Genomic DNA, 19,640 nt, shown 5'->3' with positions numbered 1-19,640 from the left:
AAAGAAACTTACCTTATTCTTCCAGTGGGGAATGGTGTCCTTCACTTCGCTTAATTTCTTTTCGATCGATTGCAGGATCTGCTCGAACTCCAACCGTTTCATTTTACCCTCGGCTTCCTTCTTCTGGATGGCCACGATCTCCTTCTTAATACTGGAAGAGCCCTCGTGAGCTTTGTCGATTTCCACCTTCAGCTCGTCGATTTCCGTCTTCAGCTGGCTGGCTTCCTCGTCCAGCTTTTCTCGGTCATCGTTACCCTTTCGGATGGCCTCCTGGGCCGCCACCACTTCCTCTTCCATACTTTTTATTTTATCCTCGGTCTTTTTAACATTTCGCTCGGACGTTTTGATCTCCACCGTCAACTTTGAGATGTTGGCCGATAGCTTATCGATCTGTTTGGTAAGATTGCTGATTTTGGTTTGCAGATCTTTGACCTTCTTGTTGGTGATTTCGGTAATTTGAGTGCTGATTTGATCCACCTGTTTCTGGATTACACCCGCCGAATCGCTGGAAACTTTATGCTGTGCTTTACACTCTTTTACCTTCACTTCCAAAGCTTGCACTTTCTCAGGATCTGAATGGGTTTGTGCGACACGAGCTTCCTGGCGTTCAACTTGTACTTTCAAACGGGGCATTTGTTCGGCCAAACTGCCTACGTCCATCTTCAGCCGTTTAATTTCGCTTTCTTTGCTCTTCAGTTGTGAAGACAGTTGTTGAATCGTACGTTCCAACTCACCCTGCTGCTCCTGGAGGAAATTGATCTGCGATTGAATTTCCTGTGCCTTCACCTGCAAATGCTCAACTTCTTTGTTCGACTTGGGTGTATCGGAAGCCGACGTTTTAGTTTGGACTTTGGTGCCCATGCGACCACGCTGCATCGAACGACCTCCACCGGACATGGTACCGGACGTTTCGATGACATCTCCGTTCAGCGTTACGACTCGATAACGGCGAGCACCGTATGCTATCCGTTGACCTTGATCCAGATTGTCAGCCACCAGAGTGTCCCGAAGGGCAAAATAGAACGCAGGCAAGACTCGCTCATCCTCAACACGGACCAGATCGAATAATCGATGAACGTTCTCGGGACTGAAAATTAACAAAATTAAATTAAAGCAAACAAATTTTATTTTAAAGCAAACTCACGTTTGAATTCGGCTGTGGCACTGCTGCTGGTACTGTTGAATCTTTTCCAGCGCAATAAACGACGCCCGACCGATGTCGTTCTTTTTCAGGAAATCGATACAGGCCTGTGCCGCATTAACGGTTTCCACCACAATGAAATCTAAATGCCCACAGCACGTCGAAATGGCGACATCATACTTGGAATCGATTCCACCGAGATTTCCCAGGCGTCCCAAAATTCCCTGAATTCGGCCTTCGTTCTTCTGCCGCATGATGGCGTCCAGCACTTTGCCTTGGGATCGCGTGGCTTGCATCGATGACATCGATTCCTGCAGCTTTCCCTGGACCGCTCGCAGCTCCTGGCGAAGCTCTTTCTCCTCGGCGATGTTCTCCTGAAGTTTCCCCTGGGCTGTCTGCATATCAGTTCTCAACTGCGGAAGGGATTCCTCTAGCTCCTTCAATCGTTCATTCTTTTCCTGATAGGTTTTGTTTGAATCCTCGTAGGAGTAACGGAGTGTTTCTAGTTTCCGTTTCTCAGTGGTTTCGTTATGTTGACAAATCTTAAGCTCAGATTCAGCTAGTGAAAGCGCCGATTTAGAGTCATCAACAGCTTTCTTAAGATCAATCAGCTCCGTTTGAAGCTTTTCCTTTTCTTCCAGCAGAACCTTTGTCTCATCTTTGAGCGTGGCCAAATTCTCAGCCAATTTAGTTTCAATGTCGGTTTTTTGTTTGGTAAGAGATTCAATTTTCTTCTCAGATTCGGTGATTTCCTTAGCATTCTTTTCAGGGATTTCCTTCAGTTCAATCAGCTTCGTCTTTTCCGTTTCAATCTGGTTCATGGTTTTCTTACGACGCTCATTTGTAGCCTTCATGTTGGCCTGAACCTTCGTGTACTTATCCAGCGAAGTCTTCAAGGCAGCTTCCTTGTCTTCCTTCTTTTTCACCAAACCATCGTACTGTTTGATCTCTTCCTTGACCAAATTTTCCTTCTCGATACGTTCTTTCTTTAGAGCTTCATAGTTTTCATCGTGCTTCTGCAGAATTCCAGAGGCATGCTCACGCTCGGTGTCCAATTCGGTTACCTTTTTCTTCTGCTCGCTGACGTACTTTTGGATCTGCTGATTTTTGGTTCTGGTGAGCGAATTTTCCAACTTCAGATATTCCACAGCTTCGTTCATGGGCTTTTCCAGATCTTTCATCTCTCGCTCGGCCAACTTACAACGGTTATGCTTTTCCGTACGCTCCTCGTTTAGGATTTCCACCCGCTCATTGATTTTGACCAGAGGTTGTTTGTAGCTGTGGAATACGTGGAAAAAAGAAAAATTGAATTCAATAAACACGATTTTCATGCAATGTCGAAACATTTACATTCCACAAATCATTCATCAGACTTTTGATACAAATACAAACATCATCGAAACAGTTTAAACAGTCTTACCGAGTGGTTCCAACGATATCCTCCAGATACTCCAACAGCCCACAGTCGTTCTCGGTCATGGCTTTGGGTTTCATCATCGAGATCGACTCGACCTCTCCTTGCAAAATCAGAAACCGATTGTGGTCCAAATCAATGCCGTGCCCTTTCAGCAGCTTGAAAACTTCCTTGAAGTGCACCTTTTTCTTGTCGATCGTATAGTACGATGAATTGTCCCGGAATGCCGTCCTCGCTACGACAAATTCCGAATTGGGAACCACCTCATAGGTTCCATCTTCCTTGTCCAGGATCTGCTGAAAGTGAACCCCCACCGTGCAGCTGTTTGTGTTCGGATGCTTCGAAGAGCTGTGAAGCAGGACCGACAACTTTTTGGACCGAATCTTTTGGGCCCGGTAGCCGAACACAAACAACATCGAATCGATGACGTTCGATTTGCCACTTCCGTTCGGGCCAATGATGGCCGAAAACCGATGATGGAACGGACCCAGCATAACGTTACCGGCATAGCTTTTAAAGTTGTAATTCGAAATATTGGTTATAATCAACCGGGCGCCCTTGCTTTCCGTGGAACAGTACGGCGGCACCGGTGGCGGGATGTAAATTCCTCCGACGCGGGTTCCACCTACAAAAATCAAATTTTGGTTACAACCCATTTTTTATAAACCTAATTTATTTTAGACAACATACCTTCCTCATCTTCGGACAAATTGGCGTCATCGTCGATGTCCACTTCCATGGCTTCAGGTGGCGGAGGTGCCGCTGGGGCAGTTTCGGTTTGGCCGCCGGAGCGGCGCTTGTTTTTACTCATAACGGATTGGGAACTTCACGGTTGGCTGTCTATCGACCTAAATGAGTGAGTATCTATTAATCGAACAATCAAACTTTCGGCTGCACTGATAAAACACTTTTTAACGCTCTTTTTTTAACAAATCCAAACGGATTTCGTCAATGTTTACTAACCGACCGATGAAGCTTTCCGGCGGCCGATGGCGGTTTGAGGTTAGTGACAGTTATTTGAAAATATTCACGATGAGAAATTTTTACCTAGCTCAGGGTTTTAATGAAAAAGTTACTCAATCATAATTCCGGACTAATTTATTGTATAAAGGTTTGTGGTCGGGATATTATCCATTTCAAAATGGATATACATTTTAAACCAGCTAATATAGAAGAAGGAATATTCACATAAATTTTGTATTTAACTAAATACGCTACCATATTACAAATCAAAAAAAAAATAAGTAAAAACTACTCAGCGCATTATTGAAATTCCATGAAATATTTCATGCAACAAATTTATGATTTTTTCCAAAGGGATGCGTGTGAAATAATTCAATTAAATTCCAAACACTGAGAAAAACCACAGCTTGTAAAATTATGAAAAGCCATTTTGAAATGAATAAAATTTGAATCAAAATGTGATGATTTAAAGGGTCCTACGCCGTTTGGCCTAAAGTCATTTAGCATAAAGCCGTTTGGAATAACGCCGTTTGGCATAAAAGTCGTTTGGCAAAAATTATTTGGCATAATGATCATTTGGCATAATGGCCGTTTGGCATAATGGTCATTTGGCATAATGGCCGTTTGGCATAAAAATATAAAAACTCATTCATAAGGTTACATGAAGATTCGTCTCGCATCACTCGAGCCATAAAGTCGCGTTTTCAAGTTTCCCGATCTTCGCGACTCAAAGTGTAAGAGATCTCGTCCAAAAATCCGGGGATTCGTGCCGTCAGGACGGTTGGTGTTTTGTGCGGCGACATTTATTAACCCCAGCTCACAGAAGGGGTACAATCATCAATTGTTGGTGAATAAAGCGGTTTTTTCTGCCTTGCTGATCGATCACCACGAGGTCCGCCGCCATTGTTCGGCGAACTAAGAGTTTCATCATTACCTTCATCATCATCAAACTGGTCGTTCTCGCCCGAGACCGAGTCGAGAAGTGGCAACCATCTTGAACCAAAGAGGAAGGGCCTGCGCTCGTCTTGTTGGGTTCTTCGGCTGACGTTGTTTTGGAGAATCAACGGAGGACCACGTGGTTGGAGCAGTCCATATACACTGGAAAAAAATACCACTCTAATAAGTGCAAAAAATAGTGAGTTCTTTTTTTATTCTTTTTTCACTTTTACTTCCTCTATCTTATTTCCCTTTAAATATATATATTTCGATCATTTTGAGCTTCGCTCATATTTTCAACACGGAGAACATTCGTTTTCCCGTTGAGAAATATGAGCGAAGGCGGGGGACTATACCTTCCAACTGGGGATGATGCAAATGTCTCCTATGAAGATAAGGAGCATCTGGAGGATTCGGTTGATGCCGGTCCTTCAGATGCAAATCGTTCTCGGATGGATGACAATGTTGCATCATCCCCTGTTGAGAGGAGAGTCAACCGGCTCCGACAATATACAGAGGGCTCATCTTCCTCTGGGCCATGGGTGGTTTTCATCCGGCCCAAAGCGAACGGTAAACATCTAAATGTGGTTCAGATCACCAAAGATCTGGCGAGGTGGCCCTCTGTAACCAGTGTTACGAAATTGCGTCCGAACAAGCTGCGCGTTGTGGTGGCTAACTGGAAAGCCGCAAATGAGATTGTGGCCAGCAAGTTCATAAACCTAGAATATCACGTCTACATCCCGTCTCGAAACGTAGAGATCGAGGGCGTGATCACTGAAATGAGCCTACAGGCGGAGTACGTTAAATCCAACGGCGTTGGTAAGTTTAGGAGCCTTGATTCGACTTCGGTCGATATCTTGGATTGTCGCCAACTCCAAACTGCCACCGTCGTGAATGGAGTTAAAAAGTACTCCCCTTCGGCCTCATTCCGTGTGACCTTTGCGGGTACCGCCTGTACCGCCTACAGACCACCGGTTACGACACCGCCCTCCCTCACTACGTTTTGATTGACGGAGTTTTAAGATTACCTGTGCGACTCTTTGTGCCTCGCCCAATGGATTGTAAAAATTGCATTAAGTTGGGGCACACTGCGTCGCACTGCTGCAACAAGCCGCGGTGCCCCAAATGCGGGGAGAATCATGGGGATGGAGCGTGCTCAGCAATAGAACAGAAATGTGTCTATTGCGGGGGCTCACCCCATGAAATCTCTTCGTGTGAGGCATTTAAGAGTCGCTGGGATAATCAAAAGCGCTCTTTAAAGGAACGGTCAAGGCGGTCTTATGCCGCCATTTTAAAGGGCGCGGCGCCTCCGATCCAAACTCATTCGAGTAATATTTTTGCTGTATTGCCAGTTGACAATGTAGACACGGACACAGCCGACGAAGAACTTCCAGTTGTGTTTACTGCTAATTCCCGGAAACGTCCAAAACCAGCTCCTAAGAACACCAGAATCCCCAAAAAAATAGTCACGTTGAACCCTCCAGTCGTCGAAAGACAAAAAGCGCCAACTGTACAGAAAGAAAAACCATCTCCTCCTGGATTCCGAATGTGTTTTACACCTCAAAATAAACCCGAAGTAGCGGGAACATCTAATACCTTCAATCCCAACGTAGTTTCACCTGAATCAACTTCCCAAACGGGACTTTTTAAGTTGTCGGATATCTTGGATGGAGTTTTCAAGTTCTTCAACGTATCAGAATCAATCAGAAGCATTGTACTCTCAATGCTTCCTATTGTGAAGACATTTTTAAAGCAATTGATGCAAACTTGGCCCCTCATTTCAGTGTTTATCTCTCTCGATGGCTAATTTACGCCGAGAGGTCGGAGATATCACTGTGTTACAGTGGAATTGTCGTAGTATTATCCCTAAACTGGATCCGTTCAAATTTCTTCTTCATGAAACTAGTTGCGATATTTTTGCCCTTTCTGAAACATGGCTTTCTTCCGAATCAAACATCTCCTTCCACGATTTTAACATTATCCGTCTGGATCGCAACGATTCTTATGGAGGGGTGCTTTTGGGGATCAATAAGCGCCACTCCTTTTTTAGAATCCACCTCCCTTTATCAGGAGGAATTGAAGCTGTTGCATGTCATACAACTATAAGAGGTAAGGACTTATGCGTTGTCAGTTTGTACTGGCCTCATAGAGTTGCAGTGGATCGAAGTCACCTAGAGGACCTGTGCTCAGTACTTCCTGAGCCAAGGTTGATCCTGGGTGACTTCAATTCACATGGAACTGTCTGGGGAGAACAAATTGACGATAGTCGTTCTACTCTTATTTATGACATTTGTGACATTTTCAATTTAACAATTTTGAACACGGGTGAAAAAACACGAGTACCTAAACCTCCTGCAAGACCAAGTGCAATTGACCTCTCACTCTGCTCAAATTCACTATCATTGGATTTCCAGTGGAAGGTAATCTCTGATCCCAATGGTAGTGACCACTTACCAATCAAAATTACAATCACCAATGGGGCCAGCACTTCGAATCAAACAAATATGGCATATGACCTTACAAGACACATCGACTGGAAAAAATATGCGGACACGATTACAACAGCCATCAATTCTATGAATGTTCTTCCTCCTTTGGAAGAGTATAACTTCCTAGCTTGTTTGATACATGAAAGCGCAGTCTGTGCTCAAACGAAACCCATCCCAAATTCATCTGTACGTCGAAGACCTCCTAACCCATGGTGGGACAACCAGTGCTCCAAGCTTTATAAGGACAAATCAAAAGCATTCAAAGATTTTAGAAAACATGGAACCCTCGATCTTTTCCAAGCATATCTGTCCCTTGAAAATCAATTCAAAAAATTGATTAAAGGGAAAAAACTAGCACATTGGCGTACATTCGTAGAAGGGTTATCACGAGAAACGTCCTTGAATACCTTGTGGAAAGTAGCACGAAACATGCGTAATCGATCTTCAACAAATGAAAGCGAGGAACATTCACATAGATGGATATTCAACTTAGCACGAAAAGTCTGTCCCGATTCCACACCGAACCGAAAAGTTGTTCGGAATGTGTCCCTAGACAGATGCGATCTGGATTCCAGCTTTTCGATGGTCGAATTCTCACTTGCCCTCCTCTCTTGCAACAATTCAGCTCCGGGAATTGATAAAATCAAGTTTAACTTGTTGAAAAACCTTCCGGATGCCGCAAAATTTCGCTTGTTAAATTTATTTAATCAATTTTTGGAGCACAACATTGTCCCCCAAGAGTGGAAACAAGTGAGAGTCATTGCTATCCAAAAGCCCGGAAAACCAGCGTCTGACCCCAACTCGTACCGTCCAATAGCGATGTTGTCTTGTATTCGGAAATTGATGGAGAAAATGATTTTGTTCCGATTGGATAAATGGATGGAAACAAATGGTCTCCTTTCATTCAGATACTCAATTTGGGTTTCGAAGGGGCAAAGGAACAAACGATTGTCTTGCTTTGCTGTCTTCAGAGATACAAATGGCGTACGCAAAACGTGAGCAAATGGCTTCAGTGTTTCTAGACATAAAGGGAGCTTTTGATGCAGTCTCAATAGAGGTTTTGTCAGACAAGTTGCACTCCCGGGGTCTGCCTCCTCTATTGAACAACATCTTATACAGCTTGCTTTGTGAGAAACATCTGAACTTTGCTCACGGAGATATTGCAGTTAGAAGAATCTCCTACATGGGCCTTCCACAGGGTTCATGTTTGAGTCCACTTTTGTACAACTTTTATGTAAGTGACATCGACAGTTGTCTCTCTGAAGGCTGCACTCTAAGACAACTTGCAGATGACGGCGTGGTGTCTGTCACAGGATCTTCCGAGTCTCATCTGCACAGACCTTTACAAGATACTTTAGACAGATTGTCTTCCTGGGCTTTGGGGCTTGGGATTGAGTTTTCCCCTCAGAAAACGGAGATGGTTGTTTTCTCTAAGAAACATAGACCTGCTCAACCTAAGCTTCAACTCCTAGGTAGGACGATCACTCAATCGAGGTGTTTTAAGTATCTTGGGGTTTGGTTTGATTCCAAATGTACCTGGAGAGCCCATATTGAGTATCTGAAAGGAAAATGCCAACAAAGAATCAATTTTCTCCGATCAATCACTGGCACCTGGTGGGGAGCCCATCCAGAAGATCTTTTAAAATTGTATCGAACAACAATTCTTTCAGTGATGGAATATGGTAGCTTTTGTTTCCAGTCGGCTGCCAAAACTCACCTCATCAAACTCGAGCGTATCCAATACCGTTGTCTTCGCATCGCTTTGGGCTGTATGTCCACAACGCACAACATGAGTCTTGAAGTTTTGGCAGGAATACTTCCTTTGAAAGATCGATACAATCTACTATCACTTCGGTTCCTCATCAGGTGTGAGGTCATGAACCCATTGGTGATTGTGAATTTTGAAAGGTTACTTGAGCAAAATCTTCGAACTAGATTTATGTCTATATACTATGTCCTCATGTCAATGCAGGTAAACCCTTCTTCGTATTCTCCAACTCGTGTTTGTAGCCCAGACTACGACAATTCTTCTGTCCAGTTTGATTTGTCTATGCAGCAGGAAATTCGTGGAATCCCGGTTTCGCATCGCCCTCTTCTGATTCCAAGAATTTTCGAAGCTAAATATAGACACGTCGATGCTGATAAAATGTACTTTACCGATGGATCACTTATAGAGGAATGAACAGGATTTGGAGTGTTCAACGAAATATATAGCGCCTCTCACAGTCTTCAGTCACCATGCTCTGTATATGTAGCGGAGTTAGCAGCTATTCACTGGGCTTTGGACAGTATCGCATCACGGCCAGATGGACACTTCTATATTGTAACGGATAGTCTGAGCTCTGTTGAAGCAATCCATTCTATAAAACCGGGAAAGCACTCGCCGTACTTCCTCGAGAAGATACGAAATAATTTGAGTGCTTTATCAAAACGTCGCTTTACCATCACCTTTGTTTGGGTTCCCTCTCATTGCTCGATAGTGGGCAATGAGAAGGCAGACTCTCTGGCAAAGGTGGGAGCGATGGAAGGCGACACGTATCAACGTGAAATCGTCTTCAGCGAATTTTACTATTTGGTGCGAAGAAACTCTCTTGTCAACTGGCAGCGCAAATGGGACGAGGATGACAAGGGTCGGTGGTTCCACTCGATTATCCCAAAGGTAAGCCTTAAACCATGGTTCAATAGATTGAACTTGAGTCGGGATTTTATTCGTATATTTTCCCGTCTCATGTCCAATCATTGTTCCTTAGACGCGGTACTCTATCGTTTTGATATTGCTGGCAGCAATCTATGTGGTTGCGGCCAAGGTTACCATGACATCGAGCATATTGTTTGGTCGTGCGAGGTCCATCTTGTCGCTAGAACGAATTTAATAGACTCCCTAAGGGCCCGAGGAAAACCACCCTATGTTCCAGTGAGAGATGTGCTGGCTGTGATAGATTTGGACTACATGTTCGAAATATATCTTTTCCTAAAAGCTATTGATCTTCATCTATAATTGATTAATTTTAGATATTCAACTTTTCATATAATTAATTTTACTACTTTTATGATTGCAATTTTATTTTAACATTTTATTTTATTTTAACATTGAGTATTTCCAGGTATGCGTGTAGTCATGATACAGCGGAAAAAAACGACGGCATGTACCGGCAGGTAAAATTGTTTAATTTCTAAAGATTAAATCAATCAATAATTTGCCTTTTTTTCTAGGTCAACCCTCGCCCCGGCAGCAGAATCCCGAAGATCCAGGGGTCGAAGACAGCGAACGCTACAAAGGATTCGACGAACACCCACCGATATGATTTCATCAAAGATGCCGAATATTTGCTGACAGCGATCAAAGCTTCCGAAGGTGTAAGGTGGAGGTGCGCTGCTGCTCGCAAAGCTAAGATATTCTGATTCAACCTGCGGAACCCACTTCATGAGGTTGGTGAATCACGGGACAAAGAATAATGCAAGGGGCTATAAAATTCAACTCACTTCGTCAGCCAAACAGTGGCCCCTGAAAGATGACCGAAAACTGCTGAAAAAACGAACAATGGAATGTTCAAATGCATCCGGCTGGTAAGTTCAATCACAGAGAACAGAGTTCGAGCTGGAGCTCAACACGTGTGTTTGAATACCAACCTAAGTTTCAAACCAAATGCGTAAGTGGTCTAACATACATAAGATGTCGCTACCGGTACACCTATTTTTGTTTTTATTTTTTCGACACGCTTAGAAATTAATACTCATCGCTTATCTCAAAGAAGGCCAGTGCAATGTATGACAGTAACACAAATTTCGGTGTAATAAATTTTAAAACATCATGATTAAAAAAAAAATGCAAATCATATTTCAATCACAATTGAACGCTGTCAGATGCCCCATATTGTTCAAACAATTTTGGCGCTGAATTGAAAGTTGAATTCCAAGTGTTAAAGTATGTGTTAGGATTTTACTATCAGTTAACAGTTTTCTAGAACAGAAAATGTGAACATAAATGTTATAATTGTAAACTATGACTCGATATTCTGGTTGATGTTACCTGAGATCGATATATGAGGACTTGTAACTCAGGGTTAGTAATCAGTAGAAATGATTTAAGTTATTTATAAACATGAGTTACAAGATACCATCAACCGGAATACCGACCCATAATTAACAATTATAACATTTATGTTCACATTCTCTGTTATAGAAAACTATTTAATGACAGACATACTTTAAAACTTGGAATTCAACTTTCAATTCAGCGCCAATATTGATTGAACAATATGGGGCATATGCTGGGACATATGACAGCGATTAAAGTATGATTGAAATGTGATTTGCATTTTTTTTAAATCAAGATTATCTTAAAATTTATCACACAAAAAGTTGTGTTACTCTCATACACAGCAAGAAAAATTCGTGTAAATTTAGATCGAAAACGATGCACGAAAACGGAACATCGATTTTGATGTAAAATTCTATCACGGTGTATTTTTTTCAAGGATGTAATTTTTGACGCGTGTAAATTTAGATCGAAATCAATGCACGAGATCGGATCACGAAAGCCGTCGTGTAAAAATACACAGGGATGTAAATTTTGAAATTTATTATCGTAAATATTGATATTTTTGCTAAATATTCAGGTTTTTGGTTTTGTCTTTGAATGAATACGCCGCATCTTTCATTTTTAATTAATATTTATTTCCAAAACTGAATATAATATAACCATCACGGAAAGCGTCAGGCTGGAATTGTTGTTGCATCCGATGATTCCCAGCAAGGAGATGTTTTTACAGATCAGCGTCATAAGTATCCTCGAATGGTTCCGGAACATCATGGTTTTTCGGTCAGCATCTCCAAAAGTTTTTCCGGATAATCCCTGTCCCGATTTCAGCCTCTGCGAAAAATCTGACCTTGCTGCAATGGAAAGAAAATTAATCAGTTTCAACCACATTTTTAATTTTCGGTACACTTACTGCTTTAAAAGGCTCTATTGAAGTGCTGCTGTAGCTACGCTTTCGAAAGACTCGTTTCCGAATCCTTTTCTGACTTGTTTACTTTGTGCCCGACGCGCAAACTAACTTGAAATATAAAATGGCACAATTTAAATATTTCCATTCAATTTTAAATCAAACAGATATAATTTTACACTGTTTGTGATATAAGTTTCATTGACCGGTTGGTTTTTGCATGATGCAATGTAAAATTAAATCGAAACAGTTTATTTCTATTCAATTTTCGAAAATAGACTAATATTACATCAAAAGGAGTTTGAAATTACATCTTTTCGTAATTACACTCAAAAAAAAATAGATCACTCGTTTTTTAGATTCCGTGTACTTTTAGAATTTTTTTGCTGTGTACATTGCAATGGCCTCATTTGAGATAAGCTATGAGTATTAATTTCTAAGCGTGTCGAAAAAATGGAAAAATATGTGTACTGGTAGCGACATCTTATGGATGTTAGTCCACTTACGAATTTGGTTTGAAACTTAGGTGGGTAGGGAAAGTGAGCCTTAACTTGGCATGCTCCTTATCTTGGCACGCCAAAATGCATTTTGGTAATTTATATGTCAAACATATACCTAAAAATATAAAATAAATCAAACATAAAAGAAAATCGCATTTGTCTACATTCTGCATAACATTTGTCCGCAATTGAATCCAAATTACTGCGTAATAATTTTTTTTCACATGACGAACTGGAAGTAAAATTACGATTTTCGGAAAAAATCTGAAATGAACCTACCTTGCTAGTGCATCTGCCACCTTCGGATCGATTTTAAAAACACACTTCCCTATGAAAAATCACTAAAAAATACCGTTGGTTACAGCAAAACGTGGCAAAAAATATAAAATTATAACCTACTCCAAACAACGTACATATTTGATCTAAAATTGAAGAAAATATAAACATTTTTTTCGCCTAATCTTGGCATGAAATTCCACTAATTGAGGTTTGTATGTATGTGTGAGAACGAAATCAGCAGGCAGATGGTAGCCGGCAGCCGGCAGCCGAATCGTCGGCCGTTAGTGCACAGTGGTCTGGAAATTTAAAACCGGTCGAAAGTAAAAAGAATGATTGAAATAACTTAAAAATACCATAAATGTATTTTGGACTATAATCAATTCATTTATCTCTCAAGCGTATTTGGCATCTTACTTGGAATTATAATACTAAAAGTTTAGCTGCCTTTTTTTTGGTAAATTTCTTTTCCTCTCAACTTCTGAGCACGAAATCAACAGGATTCGGATCCGAATCGATATCTTGGATCTCAACGTTGAAGTAACTTTATCCATACCCAAAAAAACATCTACAATTGGAAATAAGGTTCAACGTATTTTGATTTTATTTTATTTGTGCTGGAGATAAACATTTGCTGTATATGTGTCGCTTTGAAAGGAATGGTTACAAAGTTCAAATTATGACATTCTAAATATTATGTTGATTAAAAAAAGTAATTGCATTACAATGTTGAAAAATTATGCTAATAAGAGCTAAATTTTATTGTTTTCAATTTCATGTGAATCAAAAGTAATATTTTGACCAAGTTTGTTTTATATTATGGATCACTGTGCATCAGCAGAGGTGACGACGTTTGTTTTCCTTAGGAAAGGAATATGCGAAGGAAGCGCTGCCGAGTTTGGATGATGATTTTGCATGAGTGCGAGTGGGATGCAGCTTGAATTTCACCCAGCTTGTAAATTTGTTGTTCGGTTCCATTGGCTATAGTCCCCAAACGAACGAGTGAGATGCAATCTATTTCTATCAGGCTGGCTGGAGTGAGCGATAGTTTGTCTTGTTTTGCTATCCGGGTGTACTCAAACGATTGCTAGAAAATTCCTAAGGGCGACATTTTAAATATGTAGGTATGATTCAAAGAATCGTTCGCTTACTTGAGTTTTAGCTTAAGCTTGCTCCTTGCCTCGGTCATAATGGTTTTTAAAATGTCTCTCCTCCTTTTATGGGAATGGAATAAAAAAAAACATGAACATTCACTATCGTATGTTAACTTCAATGGGAACAGATCCATCATGATTTCATTTTAAAAAATTGAACAAACGATTTGTTTGCTTGGTTAATTTATGTTAACCAATGCAATATTGTGGAACCTATTTGTTCTAGATTGTCATTCTGATAATAGAAATTTTAAACACACCAAAAAGTGAAACAAACAAGTGAAACTTTTTTACGTAAGATTATAATTCTGCACGCAAATATCAAATCTAAAAATTGGTTGACATTTCGTACTTTCGACTTTTTGAAAACAACAATGAACATTGTTGTGCTTCCTTCCAGGATATTATCAACGAATTCGTGGGGGCTGTTGTTGTATTAGTGAGGCAAATTTCTTCTAGAGGCGGCTAATTTAAGGAACTCATAAAGGGCCACAATTCGGAACGGGGGCCACAATAAGGAGCATTTCAATCAAAAGTTTGATCAGGTTTATCTCAAATTATCCACCGCTTTAAAGCTAGGATATATTTTTACTACATTTCAGGCTAGTAAGCAATCATATTTGTCTAAGGACTTTTGAAGGTACATATTACAGGAAGACTACAATCATGGGAAATATAGTCAACCATGCCTTAGAGGCCAAGTTCGGGTACATTTACCCTATTCTCACACACGATTTCAACAAATTTTTGTTCGGGGCCCGATGTCTGTTCTCTGTGGTTCAATCATGCTCTAATTTGAATTCTTAATTCAAAAATCCGGATCATTCTTTAAGATCTTTAACCAATTTGATCATGAGAACCAATATGTTGTGTTAAATTGTTAAACCTCCGGCATTGTAACTATCCATTAAAATAATTTTTGCTGCTTACAGATCCGGGTCCAGCCACTATACGACAACGTCATCGTCGGACTTCCAAAGCCAACAACCGGCTTGCTACCGCCTACGACTATGTACCGCCTCCAACCAGGATCTGCACCAGATGACCGCCATTCGGTCCTTGAACTCTATGAATGGAAAGGCCAATCTGGATAAATTTTTAGACATTAAGATTTTTATCATGAATATGGAATATTAACATAAAAATACTATGTTCCTACTCTTCTGCTAGTTTTCATTTCGGAACCTAAATTAAAGGTTCTGAGCCATCTGAAATAGTAAAAACCTATAAAACTTCCGGAGCTCCATTTTTCCTAATTGTATATATGTATTAAATCAATTGAAATCAACTTTCGATTCTATTATACACAATAATTGAATCAAATATAAATATAATTAAATCAATTATTTTGGTATAGTTGAATCAACTATATATATAATAGAATCAATCATACAACTATAGTTGAATCTATCATATTTATGATAGAGTGAAGAAATTCAATCATACATATGTACTTGAGTCTATGATATTTACACAGCAAATTTTTTTTTGCTGGAAACCAACAAAATTTTGCTGGTTTTTGTCCCGCTGACTTTCCAGCAAAATTTCCAGCAATTTCAATTGCTGGAAAAAACAGCAAACGTTAATGCTGGTTTCCAGCAATTCAAATTGCTGGAAAATCAGCAATCCAGATTGCTGGAAACCAGCTATTTCTTTCAACACAACCGGCAGTATTTAGTATGAAATTTATATTTCAATTCAAAATTACAGTTTAATATTGGTTGTGCATATAATAAGCAATAAAAACAATTATTTTCTCCCATTTTCAATAAGGGATTTATTTATTTAAAAAAAAAAAACAACTTTCTAAAACCGGCTCTGGGGTGGCCTCTTTGTGCCGCAGTGTTGATCATCCGTCACCTCCCGAATAGGATTGCACCGTGAAAAAACCATGAATTCCATATTCACAAACTATAAATTGTATGGTTTACACAATGATTATTATCTTCCTCGATACCGTGAATGCACATTGGAATTCATAGTTTTCGACCATACATTTCATCGTTTTGACGAAAATAACCATGAAAAAGGGGTATTGTTATGCAGCGTGACCATGAAAAAAATGGCGATTTTCCATACATTGGAAAGCCAAAAAATATAAAGTTCATGGTTCTTTCAGCTTCCAGTTTTTCATGGTAAAACCATGAAAATCCGATTATTTACATTGTTAGCCCGCTGAAATAAAAATCTTTGCTCTTTTTGGGGTGTTTGTTATTGTTTTTGATTATGTCATCATTTTTATAATTTTTTTAAAACTAAAAACAAATGAATTAATTTACATTAACTATTTATTTAAAGAATCTTTAACACTTTATGAACACTTTACTCACGCACTCTAAATTACGAATAATTCGCTGGATTTTGATGCTCGCAACTCCCGCATCTCATTGCTGCTCGTGGCATCCGTTGGCTACCGCATCCTGTGCCACTCGTTAGTGTGTCGGTTTTACACTGCTGGAATTAATAAAAAAAAGGTTCTTAATCTGTTTGCCCTTTGGACAGCTTCGATATTAAACTTACCATTGCGCCCATTTCCGATTACTTCGAACAAATTCACAAAAAAAAAAACCTCGAAAAATTGACTACCGGCCGAGCGAGAATGAAAGAAATAGAAAAAAAACACGTGCCGCGGCTGTCAAAATATTAAACGTACACGAAAAACTTGGAGTGTGTAAATTCTTGAATTAAGCTCGGATGTTCTTTTTACCATGAAATACAAGATAACATTAAAATTCACTGGAAAATGAATGTGATACCATGGTTATCTCCTATTCGGGCTGTAAAAATAGTTTTTATTAGTATCTTATATGGAATATCTACCTGTACAATAAAAACTTACCCTTGACTTGATGCCTGGTTGCTAGAATATAGAGGACAATAAAATAATTATATTAATTTAACCTAAATTCGTAAAATAGAATCTCACCTTACTTCAGCGTACGAAACAAAAACAAACTCCAAATTGACAACTCAATTGCTGATTTTCCAGCAAACTAGATCAATTGCTGGAAATTCCAGCAATTTGAAAACCGATTGCTGATTTTTCAGCAAAAATGACAAGCACATAACCGAATGCTGAAAAATCCAGCAATTCGAAAATCGATTGCTGGTTTCCAGCAAAAATTTGGATTGCTGAACGTTTCCAGCAATTTTTTTTGCTGGAAATCGAGGCAAAAATTTACAGTGTATAGTTGAGTGCGCAAAATCAATCATATCGGTATTATTGAACCTATTATATGCATTGTTAAACACACAAAAACAATCCGATAATCTATTGTATATATAATTGAAAGTTTGATATTTATAGTTAGCCGAGAATTAATCAGAAATATGATTGAATAAAAGTGGATTACTGTTAAAAATACTATACTTTTTTCTCCGTGTAATTTTAGGACGGCCCCGTCTTTCTAGGTTTGTTCAAAACCCTAGGTAGGCCCCCCCGCATAAATGAGGATTGTTACCGAACGATCTCTCAAATAGTCAAAAGACGATTTGATGAAGTGTAAAAAAACGCTTAGCAAACGATTATTCAAACTGTGAAATACATAAGTTGAATCGTGAATTCCAAATCCACATTATTTTTAATATGTCGTTAGGTTATGTAATTGTTAAAAACTGTTAAAACACTTGTATGGATGAACTGTTCTACATGCAGTCCAGGTTTGGTTTAAAAACCGATGAGATTATTTAAGACACATTAATGAGTTATTGATTCCAATAAGAAATTCCGTTCAATACAATTCAATGTTTCATGTAAACACCAATTTGATGTTTCTATGTCTTCAGTTTGCATCTATGGTAGAACACGCATAAAATAATCATAGTTCAATAAAAACAACGAACACCATTGATACTCCTAGCTCTATCCCCAACTGAAGAGAAAATAGAAAGATTTCAGAGGGAATTGCCTAAAATTTACGTCAAGTGTTGCATTCGAAATCTGCTTGATTTAAAAATATAATAAAATGTAGAACTAGTGAACCTGTATATAAGAGAAGTGACATCTGAAGCACAAAATTCCAATCGAGCAAAAGAACTGTCAAAATCGATTCCAATCGATCCGAGCATTTTGTCGCAGAGCTTTTACCTTTCTTATTGAAAACTCAACCAAGGAAGGTATTGTGATTGTTGTTATAGTTCAAACAGATAATTTTTTAGCTGGTCATATGAATTTATGATTAGGTGCAATTTTTTTTCAATGCTTTGGTGAATTGTGTTTCTAGTTAGAAAACTAACTGATTATTAACGAAATTCAAGTCATTCATACCGTTTATCGCGATCCTTCGGGCATTGAGTTCAATGTTGTTTTGTTGGATTGAAGGAGCGTTCACTTTAGAGCTTGAACATTGAGCCAGAAACAGTGCTGGGGATTTTTTTGTCCAAGATTTCGGCGATGTTGCCACATATTTTATTTTAAGAGGGATCAGATGTCGCTTCTCTTATATGAAGGTTCACTATGTAGAACAATGTTATTTTGTGGCAAATTTTATTTGTTGCGACTGCTGCTGAATAAGGTTGCTTAAGATGCATTCAATTCATTCAAAAATGACTAGTGGACCAAAATTGTAACTCCAGCGTATAGTCCTATTTGTCGCTGGTAGTGTTCGTGATATTATGCTGATTGTTTCAACAACACTTTTCAGTTTTGGGACAATCAACCTCAAAAACTGCCATGTTTGTCGACAAGCTGCTCGTTTTTTGTACCGAGAGTTCCTGAGGTTAATTGTCCTGTCTCATCTGTACACGCTCAGCAGGTGTGCGTAAGAAATGTCAAAAACAACTCTTTTGTAATTGTCCAGATGGATTCGCAAAGAAACACTTTAATAATCGAGCATATTTCACTTAAAGTGTTGTCAAAAGCATCGCAAAAAGCAAGACCTAAACTTTTTAGTATGATATGTGCGTACCTTCCAAGTTCATTATCGAATTCGAAAAATCGAAACTCTATAGAGCTATAACAGAACATAAAAGAATAAAAGAAATATGTTCATAAATGCGTACTGATTTTTCGCAAAACTATTTGGCATCTTTGACCAGCGTTTCGTTCATTTTTGACATAACTCATGAACGGTATGGTTAACAGTTTGAGATCAATTTAACGGTTACAGAAAAATCGAAGGAAATCGTTCATACCATTCTATCATCTTTCCAGATACCATCACCTTTTTACATGAAGGTTCATGTTTCGTTTTTATCGTTCAAATTTTTCGTTGAAGTAAAGTTTAATGAAACATCTACGTTTACAGAGACAATCACGTTTTCTGAAGCTGTATATATATCGTATAGACTGTTTGAGATATAGTTTTTTCGTATGCGGGCCGTGTTTCTAGGTTTACCCAAAGCTAGGGACAATCTCCTAACCCGGTCCGCAACGCGAAGCGTAAGGACCATACATCATTTTAGTTCGAAGGCGAAGCGTGAGGAGGCTTCCTCGAAATTCTGATTCATTATTTTAGGATGGCCCCATCTTCATGCCCAAGGTAAATGCATTATTTACGACCGTTATGCCAAACGGCCATTATTCCAAATGATTATTATGCCAAACGTCCATTATGCCAAACGGCAATTATGCCAAAAGGCTTCATGCCAAACGGCGTTATGCCAAACGGCTTTATGCCAAATGACTTTATGCCAATCGGTATACAATCGATATTAAGAGATAGAATCTTACGAATTATAAGCGACGTTGTACTGAAGCGGAATTTGCGGTTTCAAGTCCCTATCGGTGAGCCGTTGTATCCTTTTCGAGAAATTTATGATGTTTACGGTTTATGTTCTTTTTTCCTTTTGATATCTGATGTTTCTCTACTCCCATACATTT

General features: G+C 39.3%; 1 protein-coding gene across 1 annotated transcript in view; it reads right to left on the bottom strand.

Annotated features, from left to right (window-relative positions):
* The window catches only part of LOC129744840 (structural maintenance of chromosomes protein 4), a 38,972-nt gene extending 35,417 nt beyond the window's left edge, over nt 1-3,555 (bottom strand). Inside the window, exons 1-4 of the mRNA XM_055737569.1 lie at nt 3,246-3,555; nt 2,562-3,180; nt 1,145-2,419; nt 13-1,087 (exon numbers count right to left, since the gene is read on the bottom strand). Coding sequence (XP_055593544.1) covers nt 13-1,087; nt 1,145-2,419; nt 2,562-3,180; nt 3,246-3,366 — 3,090 coding nt within the window. The 5' untranslated portion in view covers nt 3,367-3,555. The remainder of the gene's footprint in view (nt 1-12; nt 1,088-1,144; nt 2,420-2,561; nt 3,181-3,245) is intronic.
* Nucleotides 3,556-19,640: the final 16,085 nt, after the last annotated feature.

This window comes from Uranotaenia lowii, chromosome 2, assembly GCF_029784155.1.
Source record: "Uranotaenia lowii strain MFRU-FL chromosome 2, ASM2978415v1, whole genome shotgun sequence".
Classification (NCBI taxonomy): domain Eukaryota; kingdom Metazoa; phylum Arthropoda; class Insecta; order Diptera; family Culicidae; genus Uranotaenia; species Uranotaenia lowii.
Note: the sequence above shows the minus strand (reverse complement) of the source record. Positions and strands in the feature narration are given on the sequence as shown.